Source organism: Tripterygium wilfordii, chromosome 13 (assembly GCF_013401445.1).
Source record: "Tripterygium wilfordii isolate XIE 37 chromosome 13, ASM1340144v1, whole genome shotgun sequence".
Classification (NCBI taxonomy): Eukaryota; Viridiplantae; Streptophyta; class Magnoliopsida; order Celastrales; family Celastraceae; genus Tripterygium; species Tripterygium wilfordii.
The window spans coordinates 361,039-378,418 of NC_052244.1; the positions used below are offsets into that span (position 1 = coordinate 361,039).

Genomic DNA, 17,380 nt, shown 5'->3' on the forward strand with positions numbered 1-17,380 from the left:
GGGTTATAGCTCTACAGGCAAAATTTCCATGTCGATTCAAGGGCAGGAATCTGAAGATATCACAGTACTTAATGAAAGACGGAAGTAGATAGTGTGTGTGTGACAGAGAGACAGAGAGAGAAAGTTACAGGTCTTTGCGGGAGAAGAGGATTGGGAAAGCAGTTCCAGGCAGACCAATGAGCCGCACCAGCAATGAGGTCTGTGACTGCCGCAACTATGGTCAAGGCTCTATTTCTATTCTTCTGGTTCCTATTCCACGACTGAATCTATGAACCTGCAGGCATTGGCAATTTTGCCACCATTTTTCACGTCTCTAAATCACATCAATAGCTATTGGCTACGACACTAAAATGCCCATAACTACCAAATTAGTTTCACAAAAACTAAAACATTAATCGAGATGCAAGCAAATGCGAAGAGAATAACAATTGAATGCAAAGGCATATGGGACCTCCCCTGGAGACTCAGCTCAGCATTCCTTTATGTTTAGAGAGAAGAAAGAAAGCAACACCATGAAAAACACCTTCAAAGGTCTCATTTGATCATAAACTATGATACCTAGACTCGGGTACAAGTGTCAGGTATGAGTACATATCCGTGTGTCCGATTCTTCAAATTGAAAGTTACCTTAAAAGGAGGTAAGTTAAAGTGAAGAGTCTCGATTTCATATCAATACACGTGTCATGCATACCCACACTAGTACAACACAAGAAAGTGAATAGTCCGGGTATCATAGATCATAAAGCAATTTCCAACCTGTGTAAAACTTCATTCATGACATTGACCATAAAACAGATAAACAGAAGTTTTCTAGTTTCTCTGAAATAGTATCTATTAAGAATACTAATAGGAGAGGCAAGTCAGTACAATTGCGGGCGAGTTACTTGGTTTTTCTATACTCTCGCGTGTGGCTTTGGTTTTGGTTGTTTTTTGTGGGACCCACGTCAGTTTTTGATGTGGTTTCGGTTTTGTATGTTTTCTGTGGGTCCCATTTAATCACTCACCTGCATTTTGAGAAATAGGAGTACGACACCTGTAGAGAAGATTTTGACACGTGTCCTTGAGAACTTCTTCACGAAGCTTTTACGTTTGTCTCTGCAATCTTCGATGGAACCAAAAAAAAATTCCTCTCTCTTCTCTACCTCCACCCTACTCTGGCCGGCTCAGCTTTCCCTGCCAGAAACGATATTCACTTTTGCTTCTGTCGAGCTCCTCTCCTTTCCGCCTCTAGCTGTGGGTAGACTTTAATCGAAAGAAAGTGAAGTATCGTCATGGGTGTTGTTTGTTTCTGTTTGCATGTTGAGGATCTTGGGGGAGTGCATGAATCGTTCAGTCAGTCTACGGGAACAGTATGTGTCTCAGATGTTTTTGTTTAAATTTTCTGATCCTGGTAAGCCTCACAATTTTGAAGCCCTTTTTGTTTGGTTATTTGTGGTTTTGATCTGAAAATTAACTTAACTGAAATTCTATATTGTCATGGCTGTTATTTGTTGATGTTTGCATGTTGAGGATCTTGATAAGTATATGAATCCAAGCAGTTCAGCTTGCAGGTCCGATGATCTGTAGTTGTTAGACGCCTAATTGTTGTTAAAATTGGATGGTGTGAGGCTGTAATAATCGGGTGCAATGTGGTTATTTTTGACCCAGCTAAGTGGCCACGAGATCAGATGGATAAGGACTTCTTGAAGCTCTCAAAAATGTTGAATGCTTTGAAATCTGCTGTTAGGGCCCCAAATCTTTACCCCAAATATAAAATTGTTGTTCTTGCTTCAAAGCAGGTAGTTGATTGATCTTCTTGGTAATTGTATGTTATGTCAGCATAATCAAGCTATCTTCTTGATGCAGGAACATTAACATGGGGGCAGCAAATGCCTCTTCTAGCCGAGACGACAATGCGCTGCAAATTATGTGAAGTATAGCAAACTTGAACACACCATGTTAATGTTCAAAACACAAAAAGATTGTTCTTATCATAGATTTGTGAAAAGATTGGTCTTTAGCAGTCTATTTTTTTTCTCAATATACTCTTAGCTTCTAGGGCATTGTCGAATTAGTGATAATTGCTTTTTGTTGAACTCCATAGGCTGGAGCTGGAAAAGAGGAAGAAAATCGTCTGCAGAGGGCGGCACAGGAGGAGGTTCAAAATGCCAGTAGATTATGGATTAGAAGGAGATTGATGGGAATAGTTTGGAGAAGGCCATCCGTTCTTGCTGCTTGAAGGATAGGGTTTCACACCCTGAGCTTGGAGATTCCTTTCCACTGTTGTTTTTGGGTGTTTCGGAGAATCTCAGCCTTGCTCTGGTGACTATCCATTTTTCTCCTTAGGAATTTGTAGATGTGAATAGTTTTTGGCTGATTGAAATTGGGTGATGCTATTGATTTCCTGTGTTATTTACCATGCTAACAGATAACATGAACAAATGGGTTTAGTTCAAGAATCCTATGTAACCTGGTATGGTTCACTCTTGATATTTGTGGATTCTATGGGATGTTTCTATAGCAAGATCTTTTATTTGCCTTTTGTTTCTTGAACTGATGATGCAAAAGTCATTTCCTGATCTTTGTTAATGAAGGTTTTGGAAATATATTTGTGTAAGTGGTGAACTCATTTAAACTAAACAAATGTATCCTATTTTCTGGGCATTTCTGAATCGATTGTTTATTCTTTATGTTCATGTGTGCAGTTTCTTGGATCTCTGCTCGGCAGCTCTCGCTGGGTGATATGTAAATATGTCCTCAACGCAGTGATGCTATGAGGACACTGGATATATACAAGAGGGCTGGACAACAGGTAATTCCATTTTGGCGTAATTGTTTTGTGACTGGCTAAGTTCCTTTTAATGCACAGAATTTGTGTATAATGAGAAATTCATACGATATTTTCCACTTTCAGGCTGAATTATATTAAAAATTTAAGAGTCTTGATGTTGGAGTGCGGAAAGATTTATTAAGATTGAGCAGCTCCAATTTACTGCATATGTTGTCATTTGGACCAATTTTACTTTCTTTCAAGTTTTTATGATCATTCTCTTTAATGTTCTCCTTGGCTAATATTTTTTCCAATACTGTAGCCCCTTGCGCCATTCTTAAAAGCGATGGAAAAGAGTATTTGAGAGAAGCAACTCCATGGACGTGGTGATTGTGGTATGATCCTATGTTGAGTGAATTGTGTACTCCTCACGCTACTTGCCTTCCTGTGTCGACCAAGCACAATCATAACTTACTCTATGTAAACAAATGGATTAGCAAAACTTAGACGGCCTATGGATTATCATGTGAAATGATCTGTTTCGGAAGGGACATGGTTCACTCGAAGGTGGCTTCATCCTCTTTATTTTCTTTTCTTTTATCTTCATATTGTTGTTCTGTTTTTTTCTTCATGTTGACTTCTTTTCATTGCATGTATTTGGAAGATATTATGCTATAACATCAGTCATCCAGTGAGAGCAACTGAGAAAACTGAGGCTGCTCAGAGATGTAGAATGCAGGTTGAGAAGGTTGCGAAGGTATCTCAGGTTTTTTCTTCTCTTTTTTTCACCCTTTTTTGCAATTTATATTGAGTTTATTTGAACATTTGATATATCATAGGTTGCAATATGCATCCTGATTTAAATTTTTTATGCTGAAACTACTAGAAAAATACTTGGGTAAGCTTCTTTATGGCTGCATCTTGACCCATTTTTGAGCTTAGAAACCAGTAATTTCTCTGTCAAATGTATAGTTGTTATGGTTCCTTTCTAATTTTGTCATACCATTGCATGTGTAGCTCTGTTCTGACACTATTTTTTGTTTTCTTAACTGATAAACACTGAATGAATTTCTTGCTGATATTTTTCTGGACTGGGCCTGCTCCTATGACTGTTGTTGTGGTTGTTTTTCTTATGCTGCCTTTTTATATTTGGTGAGTTTATCGGTCTGAATTGCTTCATTTTCCTTCTTATAGGGGTTTAAATTTGATTGAGAGGGTAACGGATGAAGGATTTATAACTGGAGAGTTTGGTTAGGCTGCAATTTGTTCTGCGTACCATCAAATATTGTTGTGTAAGTTTCATTAAATATATTTGTGTGCCTATGCTTATGTTAATCTGATGCACAAAATTCAAATATCAAACAAGGCATATTGTACTCCCAGAAAGCATTGGAAACCAGCCCATCCAGCAGGTTGAGTTGTTGGTTGGGTCTCCGCAAAGTGGGACTCGCCAATGCCCTGAAAAGTATTTTGTTCGCTACTAGGTCTCTAACATGGGAGCTGGCTGTGAGGTTAGAATCAAAATAGTCAGTTCCAAAATCCCATGTATCAACATTTGAAGTTACCTGAGCAGCCTTCTTATTAGGTTGACCATTTCTGGTCCTGACAGAATGAGGAGCGTTGTCCTGAGATAACGGTTGCTGCAATAGTTTTGGATCATCAACAAAAACTTGCCACTGCACAGGATTAGGAGGATTGCTTCCATCACTCTCCCTCTATTATAAATCGAACATATGCTGTCATTATCAATGGATAATATGGTTATGTGTGATCCGTAATGACATTATATGGGAACAATACCTGGGGAGTTGGATATGGCCCAACTTCAGATGACATTTGATTTCTTGAAGCTTCCTTACTCTTTTCTGATTGGTATTAATTAGCTATTATCGTTGGAAAAATTTTTGTTCCTTGGTTTGGTTTGCTAGGTTGGTGGCGCGGCTTTTGCTATGATTGCTTATCATGTTTGTTCAACTACATCTTCTTTGACGATTAGAACAAAATTAGTTTGTCAATCTTCTTAAATAACACCTTATATAGGTGAGGTGTTATTTAAGGAACCTCTGCTGGATTTCTTAACTTAATAAGCTTTTTTAGTAGGCAAGAAAGTGAGAATCATATACACATAAGGCTTATGTTATTGCTATTCTCCTTTATTTCTCCGTGAGAGCAACTGAGAAAACTGAGGTTGCTCAGGGACGTAGAATGCAAGTTGAGAAGGCTATTAAGGTATCATCCTTCCTGATCTTTAAACGGATCATGACTGCCATATATTAACATTCTACTTCCTCTGTCTTAAATTCGACAGGTATAATACCCAAACATTATACATGAAAATGATTCTGGAAGAGCATCAGCAAACAAAGAAACTATTTGAAACAATCAACAAAATAGTCTTGTTTGAAACAGTCTTTCACAAATGTTTATGCCTTTTGTTGCTGCGGATCATGAGATTCTAAACCCTCTAAACCAAGTAATTAACTTATCATAAATTGCTCTGGGATTATATCAATGAGCAATAGCCCCCAGCGCGAAGCGCGGGCACATTGCTAGTGATAGTAATGACACATTCACAGCTCAAGAACGGGATACTAAATAGCTGGCACCATCAGAATGTTAGCTTCAATAGCATGCTGCACTGCCTCAACCACTATAACCCAGAACATACCTCCTCACACCATAACCAACAGAGAGACTTAGAAAATACTTGCATGCCTGTAAATGAATAAGGAAAAGTGGTTGTGTCTCTTAAGTCTTGAGTGAGATTTGCGCAAGATCTCTTTGTTGACTGTTGCACACATCCCACATCACTTGGATGTGGGAGTTTGGTGCAGAATATAAGTGAGACCAAACTCCTTGACCTTGGACCATGAGCTGGAATGGCCGGGCCTGTTGGAACAATTTTCTCGGGCCCAAACGAGTTTGGATGTGGCTCCCGTATGGGCCTTGAAAAGACAAATTCGTGCGGGCCCCGGCTCAAAGCCAACAAAATGTTGCTAGTGAAGAAGGGTGACATTTCCCATCACTAACCATAGTGATCCTGCATTTTTGGGGATTATATAAACCACAAAAACCATTTCCCAAGTTTGTTCCCAAGCAAAGAAATAAAAATTTTGGGGAACATGGCATTTCCAAATTCGCCTCGGGGAAATATCTATCATAACCCCAACCAGAGGCTAGAGTGAGAATACTGTACTTCCTTCCCCAACTAGAACTACTAAGACACGGCCATGGCCCCATTCCTAAAATCAACATAAATCACACAACAATAGTATCCACGTAGTCAGTAAACAGTTGATGTGATATTGCAATTCAAGCTCTTTGTACAAGAAACAGATTACAATAGATGGCCTACTTACTTGATTGCAATTTAAACTTGAATTTATAAGAGTTCCAGAAATCCAAATTTTACTCCTTTTATATCTACATAAAATTAAGAACCGGCTATGGCCCCATTCCAAACCTCAAGCTCTGTCTTCGAATGAAATATGAGGAGAGGAGATTTGAGACCTCATAACGAATCACATGTTCTAGATAATTCAAACAAGAAGTCAGGGTAGACAAGCTGTCTTTCATAGATTTGGCAAATTGAGTAGAAGGCATGATAAAGAAACACAAGGGCACTGAGGAGAGACACAATGGTCTTGTTATGAAATCCAATGACTCAAAGCCATCCATAAAGTGTTGCAAAGTATTTGCATATATGAAGCTGCTGCAATTAAACTACAAATAAAAAGAACAATTGAACAATGCGTCTGAAAATAATTTTAGTGGGAAAATAACTTAGTGAAACAATTTCAGGCCTAACCTTGGTAGAGGCACTTAGCCACTCACACACCAGATTTTGTGACTTGACAACTTCTAAAGGCCCACTCTGGCTCTCCATAGCATTCTTTCTCATCATCATCTTCTTCTACAAATTGACTATCTTCAACCAAATCAAAATTTCTCTTTTTCACAGAATTTAAACTGAGCAATCCTTAATTCCTTTTCAGATTCTATTATTTACAGTAAGTGAATCATATGCCCCGCAAAAAATCTATCTTTTAATTAGATGAAGAACTCAACAGTTATACCATCAGTGTCAAGATGCAGTTACACTTCTTAATGGCTCTATTCCAAGGCCGCATTAGCCACACTTCTTTGCTGAGAAAAAACCTCCCTTCTCCTAAAGACGGAAAAGAAACTGCGAAAAGCACTACGCAATCTACTACTTCCCCGCGATCTCCTCCCGCTTGGCGCCGACAGAATTCTTCTTGGAACACCAGCTCCTCCACCAACAGCAGCACCAGCATTAAATCCACCATCCATCTCCGTAAAAACAACCGGAAGCTCCCTCTCGGCAGCTCTTATCCCACCAGTAAACCTGCCCACAGCGAATCCACCCCCTGGGAGTCTCCATATCGTCAGCCCTACTGTTTCTTCTTCTCCAGCAGGCGAATTCGTCCCGCTTGTATGGTTCTCCGATGGTAATTCCTGTCGACAAAGTGGGCACGAATTGCGGATCGACAACCAAGGGAGAATACAATCGGAGTGGTAAATATGCTTACAAGGCATCTCCCGCGCATCAGTGTTCAGCTCAAATGGTTCTCTACAAACAGCGCAGTGCGTTTCAGCGTTAACATGGCCAGCAACGATCTTCACAATAGGCAAAGACTCTATTGCAGCCTTCGAAGCCGGAGGTTGCTCAAATCTACCAACACCGTTAAACTCCAATTGCGACAATTGATCAAGCAGCCGATCGAACCCCGACCCCATCAAGAATTCGGACATACCGGCGGGGAGCGGCCGAAGACCCGACCCTGCACCTTCATCGTAAAAGAGCTCGAAGTTACCTCTCTCAGGCGCCGCAATACCATCATTTCCGCCCCCGCCGTCGGGAGGTCCCCTTAGGACGATGACGGGGTTGAAAGGTGACCGATCTCCGCCATTGAGTCTGTTTCGACGGGGTCGGGGGCTCGATACGTATGGAGTCGGAGATCGAGAAGGTGTGGTGCCGGTTTCTTCGACGAATCCGCCGCCGCAATTAGGGCACATGACCGCATCATGACCCAGAATCGTAACGAACCGACTGCAACCATAGCACCAGTGCGACGATCTCATTGGATCCATTGATCAATTTTACTAACAGAGGACGACTAGTAATCGAAACTTGAATCCCGCAATCACTGAGAGAGAGGAGGAGAATAGGAGATAGGAAGAAAAGGAATGAATGGGGAAAGTGAAAACGTTAAATGGGGTGCCGTGGAAGTCTCAACGAGTAAAGCGCGGTGCTTACGATATTAACGGTCCAGTCCAAGTAGTTTCCCTTCTTGGGTCCTATTCCCTGTGGATTGGGCCTTTGAATTGTTGGCCCAGGAAAACTTGAAACAAGTACAAGCCCATCCATGGGTCTCCGAATTCATGATCCAGGAAACCTTGAAACTATTATAAGCCAGCCCATCTCTTTTTGTCCTCTTTAATTCTTAAGCAGGAGGACTTGGATTGGAAGTGTGGAAACTGGAAGGGGAACAGATTCAGATAACGCACTGTATCACTGGAGTGGCTGATGCGTGAAGTGATTCTTATTTCTTTGCTCCTCGAAAATGGTCGAAACTGGGAACAGTGTGAAGGAATGCATGATTGGAGCTGTGCTCATTCACGCACCATTGAACAATTAGAGGTAGACTTCTTGTTCTATGTTTGTCAATCGCACATTGTGCCTTCTTTTTGTTCTTGATAAACCCTTGTGATTTTTGTTCTTAATAATCCTTTTCATGGTGTTCTTCTTGTGGGTGTTAGTATTTGCGTTGGGATTTTTGACATTTGTTCCGTTAAGCATTTGATTGAAAGCTTCTCTGTAGAAAATTTTATACTCTTCTATGCTATCAGATGCGAAATTCGGGGAGCCGGTTTCAATTTTGGCCATCTCAGTATGTGCCTTTCCTTCCGTTCTTATTTTCATGGAGCTTGTCTAGTGGTCACCATACTTGATCCTTTTGTACATCTTGTGGGAGCTTTTAGAACTTTCCATTTGAGCTAATGGTTCAATTTCCACGGCATCGTGTGGGAAGAAAAATGTTGCATAAGAAATTCTTGCCTTGCTCTTGTTTGTCACTGCCCTGTGCTCGATGCTTTTATATTTCCCACTACTCCTAATCTGCATTACAATAAGGAAGAAATGATTGTGTTAGCTTCAATATTTGTTGGTTTGTTTTAATCTTTGGATGTATTTTGATGAAAGTCAGCGCAGGAGCTCTTCCGCTACTTTCTTAACCCAATTTGAATATCCCTCAATGATCCCCCTGCATTGATCCGTCATCAATTAGTGTTTACAAACTGCAATTCCATCCATTGTTAAATAATCCTTGAATGAGGATTCTTTTTGTCTTATAAAAACTGAAATCATTTTACTGGGTAAACCCATCCACCACGACATATCTTCAAAATTCTTTAGTATACTAGAATGACAACCGAAATCAATACAAAGCTCAACTAGTAAACACTGGTAAAAAAACGCAAACATCATTATTTTTTTGATCTTCTGATGGTTGTGCTGCTGTTGACTTTGTTTCTGAACTGGAATTAATCATGACTTCTATTTTCTTCTTCCAGATATCATTTGGGAGGGCAGAAAGTAATAACATAGCGTGAAGCCCTGCATTTGTTGAGACTAGAAGAGTCATCAAAGGCATAACTGTAGGCCTTTGGGCATATTGCCTTGAAGAGATTGGCAAAGAGAGTTGGTTTGCAAGTTTTGGGGTTTGCGTATTCCCCAGTACAGCAATACTTAGCAGATTGCATTGCCAAGTGATTGGACCTCTATTTTGAGGTTCTAATGTCCTTTAATTAGGATGTTCTAGCACTTAGTTAATGTATTTGATTGCATTTTAGCTTAATTTTACACTTACAAATGTTTCCCCTTGGTTTTGTAGGAATCGGACCTTGTTCGGGCAAGTTGGAGCACTTTTTGGGCACTTTTTGCTGTGAGGTGTCGGGACACTTTCCAAGGTGTCCGGACACTTACCGTCCGGTCACCCACAGTACCCGTCCGGACACTTTCTTCACAAATTGAAACAGAGGCTCACAAAGTTGGAGGCATGAAGCGTCCGGACACCCGTCCGGACACCTACGGCGAATCTGCAATTTTCTGCACCGAAATTTCAAGGGCATTTGGGGTAAATCATGTATGTAACCAATGGGAAACGATTTTATAAGGGTAGTTAGGTATTTTCTATTGTAAAAAGAGAAGAAAACCCTAAGATTTGGTTGGCTTCCTCATTTTTTCATTCACTTCTCCAACATGAAGCCACCATAGGAGTAGTGTAGATCTAGTTTCTCTCTCTAAGTTTTCTTTGTTGTTTTTTGGTGCTTTCTCTTGATTTTGTATAAACTCTGATTTAAATGACAATAGATTGGATGTTTATTGCAACAATCATGAGTGGGTAGTTCTCTTCTCTAGTTTCTAATCCCGAAAGGTGGATGCAAGGTTTCGATTACTCAAGGTATGCTCAAAGGGTCGTAGTTTCGATCCTTCTCTTTTAGTTTCGTGATAGTTGTGTGATTGGATATATGAGAATGACATATTTGATTGTATTCTTGGATTGTCTAGTCTAGGGATTGCATCTAATGTGTTAGATTGAGAATTGTTAAATCCATTGCATGATTTCCTTAATTAATTGAGTTTTCCATTGCATAGCTATTAATTATGTGTATTGATGATGGGGTTTTGGGTTAATTTAGGAATGTGCATGGGAGAGTTATGGTTAATTGATCTTTGAGTGTGAAACTAGGGTGTTAGCCAAGCCGAGCCCCAAGGGGGAACATTAATCCATAATATTAGGTGCTTATCCCTTTGCGTTCATCGTAGACTAAGAGACCCGATGGCCTACATGTATGAATTGAAGTCTTATATCCCAATTCTCTTTGCATATGCATGATTGATAGTATCACACAATGCATTGTGTATGGTTGTGTGTGTTTGCAATGATACCTTGAGTATGAGAACCGAGTAACCACCGGGACGGATTAGAGACTAGGTTTTTAATTAATTGTTTTAAATCCAATTTGTGCTTACTTTGATTACAAAATCGCTCATGCTACCGAGTCATTCGGCCCATTTCTTTTACTTGCTTTTATTTGATATTCATTGTGTTTATTAGTGTTAGCTAGTCATTTGCATATCATTCACTTCAAATTTGCATTGCTTCCTCGTGGATCGATACCGGACTCACCGGTTTATTACTTGACGATACCCTACACTTGGGGTAAGTACACACACACACTTTGGTGTCGGTCAAGTTTTTGGCGCCGTTGCCGGGGAAGCGAGTGTCAAAGACGGAGCTGGGTGGCTTGTAGATGCTAGCTTTATGCTATTAAACGTCATCAAATAAGGAAGGAGCACGGTCACGCTTCAAGGGTAACTTCGTTCCTCCCTTTTACTTGCTTTCTAGTGTAGTTGAATTAGTGTAGTTGCTGAAAAAAAAAAAAAACAAAAAAAACAAAAAAAAAAATCAAAAAAAAGGTTGTGAGAAGAACTTGGCGGATGGGGCTAACTTAGATTCCTATGGGCGATGGATGCCACCTTGTTTGTTGCTTGGTAGTGATACTTTGTTTGAGAGAGCTTTGTGCATTTTTATTTTTATCACTACTTGCTACATCTTGGTGTGTTATTGTTCCTAAGGTTGATTGTTGCTCTATTCCTATCATTGCTCTTGTTCTTGCTTAATATTGTTCTTGGTTGTTCATTAATTGAAAAAAAAAAATTAAAAAAAAATTAAAAAAAAAATCTTGTGTTACTTGACGTGGTTGATTGCTACTTTTGTGTGTTACTTGCTATTGTTCTTTGCCATCATGTCTCAACCTAGAGATAATGTTAGTGGGCATGGGTCTAATAGAGATGGGATAGGTGGTGATATAAATGTGAGTGATGCGGGGAGTGTACGTGGGGGTGATATGAATCTTGATGCATTGCGTCGTCTTTTGCAACATGTGAATATTGATGAGTTGATGAATCCGATGCAAGGGCAAGATGTCCAAATTGGCAATGCCCAAAATTTGCAAAATGTTCAAGTTGAGCATGCTTTGCAAAATGCACCTCAACCACTTCAACAAGACAATGCGACGCAATTTGCCCCACAAAATGTCTACCCACCTATGTATTATCAAATGCCACAAGTGCCACAATATGCTCCCTTCGGACAAAATTTACATGCACCTCCTCCTTTTGACTACAGTCATGCACATGAGTACCAACCCTTTAGGCAAGCACAATCTTCACACCAATGTATAGCTCCACCATCTTACCAACCATACACCCCACCCCAAGAGAGATCACTTGAGGATACGCTTCAAATATTCATGGAAGCTCAATTGGAGGTTAATCAAAGGAGATTTGAATTTCGTGAGCAAACCAATAGAGCCTTGGAAGATTTAAGAAGCCAATTGACAAAGATCACTCAAACATTAGAATTTCAATTCGAAACTTCAAGTGAGGGGTTGAATGTGCAAGAACAAGAACAACCCATCATTACCTCAAGGAGTGGGATAGTAATTGACAATACCATGACTCCTAAGGTAAGTGAGGATGAGAAATTAGTGGAAGAAGTGGGTGGTGAGGTGAAAAATGTTATAGTTGGAGATAGATCATGTCGAGACAAGGACAATGCTCAAGTTGAAAAGGTTGAGGAAAAGAGCGAAGATAAGAGAAATGAAGAGAAAGAGGAAAATAAAGTGAGAAAAGAGGGGAACAAGTTAGACCTTGGGAGGGCAATTGAGTACATCCCTAAGCTTTATATTCACTCTCATGTTGAGGACAAATTAAAGTTGACACTTGCACATGATTCAATTGAGGTTGTACTAGCATTGGTTGAGAAAGGTAGTAAACTTTTGATTGAGGGAGATGCTATGAAAGGAGTTTTGAAATCCTTAACTATTTACGGTGTGGGATTTTTGTCCTCTCTTTTAGGAGCTTTAGAGCCTTCCCCACTCAAAGTTGAATCATACCAAGTGCATCCTCAAAAACCAAAAAAAATACCTTTACCAAGTGGATTTAAAAAGTCCTCTAAATGCTACTTTGCACAGAAATTTTTTACAGAAATTAAAAAAGTATGGCGTCCCAAATCCCAATTACAATTTTTTCCATGTGAGTTTCGGGAAAAAGGGACCGAATCATGCGTGGTCCGTCATGTTCCTCAACATGGGAGTAGTGATTATGAGGATGTTCTTGGGATCTCAAGGATCCCAATTCTCCCATGTGTCATGGTTAGACTCCACCCTTGTACCATAGTATGCTTGTGATTAGTTTTGATTTGATTTCAATTTTGGTGTGTTTTTGTATGTTCACAATGCATCTCACAATTTGTTCTTGCCTTGTTTTCCATTCTTGACATTGGGGACAATATCTCATTTAAGTTGGGGGGTGAGGGAATTGTGAATTCATTGTGAAACTTGCTTTATTTTGGTGTGCTTTTGTGAATATCAAAAATTTGAAAATTTTGAAAAAAAAAAAAAAGAAAAGAAAAAGTCTTGTTGTGTCATGCTTGGATAGTGTGGTTGGTATTAACTTTTTCAGGATATGCTTCGTTTCTCATGATTCCGACCACTTTTGAAGAGTATGGTATGATTTCCTACCCTCTATCCTATTGTGTTGTGCTTTGTTGTTCATACATGCTAGATGGACTTTAGGAGGGGATGGTAGACGCTTTTGGGATTCACTACCAATTTGACTGTTAATTTCTTATTCTTGTTCACACGTGCAAGTGTAGAGTAGGTTCCTTGGTTTCTTTTGCTAAATCGATGCATGTGATTGAGTGGGATGACTATAATCAATTTCTCTTGGAATGACTGAAACCTAGTTTGATATCAAAATTGTGTAGTTGAGCAGACATCTTGGCATTAAAGCATTTGTATGACTGCGTTTTTGGATCCTTTTGTCTGAAAATTACCTTTTTACCCTTCTCATTCTTTTGAACCATTCTTCATTGATATACATTGGGTTTTGGGTGATGCTCTTCATTGATATTCATTTGACATCCTATGAGCGTGTTCTTCAATAGCTTTGCAAATACTATATTTGATTACTGAGAAGTGTGATTTTTGTATTTGCCACTTGCTTATGAACTTAGGATTGAAGGATTCACTAGGTTGAGAGATTTGAGCTTAGCCTATTCATTTGTGAGTGATTATAAGCCCCAAATTTCTTGAAGCCTCTTGATTTCACTTACATGCCTTGTGTGAGCTATTTTCTATTTCCCATCTTTGGTTGCAAGGTTGAGTATGAGCTTGAAAAAGATAAGTCGGTAGTGATATTACCCTTTCTTATGTTGAAAAAAAATTGAGGGTTGTTGTTCAAATGTGTTCATTTTCGAGAAAAAAAAAATAAAAAAGTGCATAGAAAAAAATCAAAAAAAGGTGTATGCAATAAAGTTAATCCTTTGTGTGTAAAGGATGAGAAGTGTTTGAATTTGTGGTACAATGGAAGGGGTGACAAAATGAGAATTTAGCTCACATGTTTGAACTTAACCTTGCAACTTGTTACCTAGATCCAAATTCTTCCTACCTTGTCCCATGACCACATTACAACCCAGTTAACCTTTTGATGAATTTGATCCAAGGTAAGCAAGTGAGTTGGTGAATGCATTAGTTGTTCTTGTAGGTGATTTCTTTCTCAAAGCTATGCCCATCCAAAATTATCTTTCATAAACACATACATTTAATTCAATTGTGTAAGTCATTCACTTAGCACAATGATTTCATGTTTTTGTGTACATTTGGGATTGGGAATTTATGAACACCAAAAGGGTCCATAACAAGGTTTTGCTTGTGTGAATGTGTTGAGTTGTCTAGTTTGATTGCACATATATTTTTCATAGTATAAAATGTTCTTGGTCATTTTTAAGGGGATTGAGATTGATTTTCCAAAGAGTTTGCATGTTTTTGACTAAGCAGGGGAATTGGGAGATTAGCTTTATTTCTTGCATGTGAGAACTTAAGAATCATTTATGGTACTTTCAAAGTAATGGTGGATCCCTTGGCAAGTGTTTGTGGGTATCGCTCTGATAAGCCCTCACGAGACTACAACTCGTCCACTAGGGTGACCTAGGGGTTTAAAGGCTTGTTGCATGCGCTAAATGCAACCGTGATGCCTACGTCAGTGAGTTAGGATTTTATTTAGCAAATTTTAGTTTTAGGTAGTGGTTGCATTGCTAGGGACTAGCAACGTCTAAGTTGGGGGGTGTGATTGGACCTCTATTTTGAGGTTCTAATGTCCTTTAATTAGGATGTTCTAGCACTTAGTTAATGTATTTGATTGCATTTTAGCTTAATTTTACACTTACAAATGTTTCCCCTTGGTTTTGTAGGAATCGGACCTTGTTCGGGCAAGTTGGAGCACTTTTTGGGCACTTTTTGCTGTGAGGTGTCGGGACACTTTCCAAGGTGTCCGGACACTTACCGTCCGGTCACCCACAGTACCCGTCCGGACACTTTCTTCACAAATTGAAACAGAGGCTCACAAAGTTGGAGGCATGAAGCGTCCGGACACCCGTCCGGACACCTACGGCGAATCTGCAATTTTCTGCACCGAAATTTCAAGGGCATTTGGGGTAAATCATGTATGTAACCAATGGGAAACGATTTTATAAGGGTAGTTAGGTATTTTCTATTGTAAAAAGAGAAGAAAACCCTAAGATTTGGTTGGCTTCCTCATTTTTTCATTCACTTCTCCAACATGAAGCCACCATAGGAGTAGTGTAGATCTAGTTTCTCTCTCTAAGTTTTCTTTGTTGTTTTTTGGTGCTTTCTCTTGATTTTGTATAAACTCTGATTTAAATGACAATAGATTGGATGTTTATTGCAACAATCATGAGTGGGTAGTTCTCTTCTCTAGTTTCTAATCCCGAAAGGTGGATGCAAGGTTTCGATTACTCAAGGTATGCTCAAAGGGTCGTAGTTTCGATCCTTCTCTTTTAGTTTCGTGATAGTTGTGTGATTGGATATATGAGAATGACATATTTGATTGTATTCTTGGATTGTCTAGTCTAGGGATTGCATCTAATGTGTTAGATTGAGAATTGTTAAATCCATTGCATGATTTCCTTAATTAATTGAGTTTTCCATTGCATAGCTATTAATTATGTGTATTGATGATGGGGTTTTGGGTTAATTTAGGAATGTGCATGGGAGAGTTATGGTTAATTGATCTTTGAGTGTGAAACTAGGGTGTTAGCCAAGCCGAGCCCCAAGGGGGAACATTAATCCATAATATTAGGTGCTTATCCCTTTGCGTTCATCGTAGACTAAGAGACCCGATGGCCTACATGTATGAATTGAAGTCTTATATCCCAATTCTCTTTGCATATGCATGATTGATAGTATCACACAATGCATTGTGTATGGTTGTGTGTGTTTGCAATGATACCTTGAGTATGAGAACCGAGTAACCACCGGGACGGATTAGAGACTAGGTTTTTAATTAATTGTTTTAAATCCAATTTGTGCTTACTTTGATTACAAAATCGCTCATGCTACCGAGTCATTCGGCCCATTTCTTTTACTTGCTTTTATTTGATATTCATTGTGTTTATTAGTGTTAGCTAGTCATTTGCATATCATTCACTTCAAATTTGCATTGCTTCCTCGTGGATCGATACCGGACTCACCGGTTTATTACTTGACGATACCCTACACTTGGGGTAAGTACACACACACACTTTGGTGTCGGTCACCAAGCAAGCACTCTTGCAACCAACCACCTTGTCGCCTTTCTTCACTTCCAATGTGGATGGGCAGCAAACATTCAGATCAACTTCACACGATGCAATTCCACACCCAATTCCTCCACCAACAGGTTTCATCGAGACTGGCAAATTGAAGCCATCAACCAAGCTCACATCATAGAAATGTAAAGGCGAGGTCGATGATCCAAGAGTCATTTCTACCACTGTTGCTGGAGGTGCACCGCCTGTGCCTTGGCAGTGAAGTAGGCCCGAGCAGTCTCCCGTATCACATGATCCTTTCCCCTTAGCATCAAAAGAACATCCTTGCCTTCCCCACAACCTCCCTGACCACTTCTGCGGCAAATCAAGGACTACTTCCTCGCTTCCTCCAAGGTGGAAACCGCCATTTTTAGGTGTGGGCTGGCCTGCACCTCCGAGTATCCCAGGCCATATGCTTTCTTTGCAATTGTTTACTATTATAAGTTGTTCCCCCTCTGTAATGGAGAGAGAGGCTAGTAGATAGAGAAGCAGAGAGGAGATGACTAGAGAAGTGGGCATTCTGATCTTGAAGTTGGTTAAGCAGAAGTTGCAGTAGTTGAGGTGAGTTCTGTATATGCAAGAGCAAGTTTAAGTAAGCAAAAGACTGTCTCTTTTCTCTTTTACTTTAACAATTAAAGGCATTTATTCATTGCTTCTGATGTGGGTCTCTTTTGTCGTTAATAGATCATCAAACTATACCTAAATTATGGGTAGCTTCACACAAGAAGCTGAAGTATGATCTTCCTTTTAGCTTGAGCTACTATTTTTTAATTCAAGTTCCATAAAAAAATTATACAAAACGGGTACTTTATGCATATATTAAGGAAAAAAGGATGTAAATCCGAGAAATCATGATTATGACACTTTAACTTTCTCAATCTTGTAGAGTAAGATC

At 39.5% G+C, this 17,380-nt stretch overlaps 2 protein-coding genes and 1 long non-coding RNA gene across 11 annotated transcripts; 1 reads left to right on the forward strand and 2 right to left on the reverse strand.

Annotated features, from left to right (window-relative positions):
• The first annotated feature begins 1,058 nt into the window (after window positions 1-1,058).
• Window positions 1,059-4,699, forward strand: LOC120012872. 9 transcript variants are annotated; one of them, XR_005471294.1, is made up of 10 exons: window positions 1,061-1,550; window positions 1,648-1,778; window positions 1,846-1,913; window positions 2,084-2,301; window positions 2,685-2,791; window positions 3,072-3,316; window positions 3,414-3,506; window positions 3,944-4,041; window positions 4,133-4,260; window positions 4,335-4,699. It is a non-coding gene; the product is annotated as an uncharacterized LOC120012872 (long non-coding RNA). The 9 variants fall into 9 exon arrangements; XR_005471292.1 differs by having other exon boundaries at window positions 4,359-4,699; XR_005471297.1 differs by adding an exon at window positions 2,408-2,452 and having other exon boundaries at window positions 1,059-1,550; window positions 3,944-4,699.
• Window positions 4,700-6,032: 1,333 nt separating this feature from the next.
• LOC120012871 (E3 ubiquitin-protein ligase RDUF2-like) lies at window positions 6,033-8,005 on the reverse strand. The gene is made up of 2 exons (XM_038864410.1): window positions 6,558-8,005; window positions 6,033-6,472 (listed from the first exon to the last, which is right to left on the reverse strand). The coding sequence occupies exon 1, from the start codon at window positions 7,859-7,861 to the stop codon at window positions 6,863-6,865; it is 999 nt and encodes a 332-aa protein (XP_038720338.1). The 5' UTR covers window positions 7,862-8,005; the 3' UTR covers window positions 6,033-6,472; window positions 6,558-6,862.
• A 1,077-nt stretch (window positions 8,006-9,082) lies between these two features.
• Window positions 9,083-17,243, reverse strand: LOC120012942 (thaumatin-like protein). Its single transcript, XM_038864510.1, has 2 exons — window positions 16,456-17,243; window positions 9,083-9,535 (listed from the first exon to the last, which is right to left on the reverse strand). The coding sequence occupies exons 1-2, from the start codon at window positions 17,002-17,004 to the stop codon at window positions 9,347-9,349; spliced, it is 738 nt and encodes a 245-aa protein (XP_038720438.1). The 5' UTR covers window positions 17,005-17,243; the 3' UTR covers window positions 9,083-9,346.
• Between the last annotated feature and the right edge of the window lie 137 nt (window positions 17,244-17,380).

Bases quoted from the DNA above. Each gene is read 5' to 3' on its own strand.
- LOC120012871 (XM_038864410.1), bottom strand. From the start codon at position 7,861: ATGGATCCAATGAGATCGTCGCACTGGTGCTATGGTTGCAGTCGGTTC.
- LOC120012942 (XM_038864510.1), bottom strand. From the start codon at position 17,004: ATGCCCACTTCTCTAGTCATCTCCTCTCTGCTTCTCTATCTACTAGCC. The intron at 9,536-16,455 runs GTGACCGACACC...TCCAATCACTTG, and splicing joins GTTGCAAGAGTGCTTGCTTG to GCAATGCAATCTGCTAAGTA.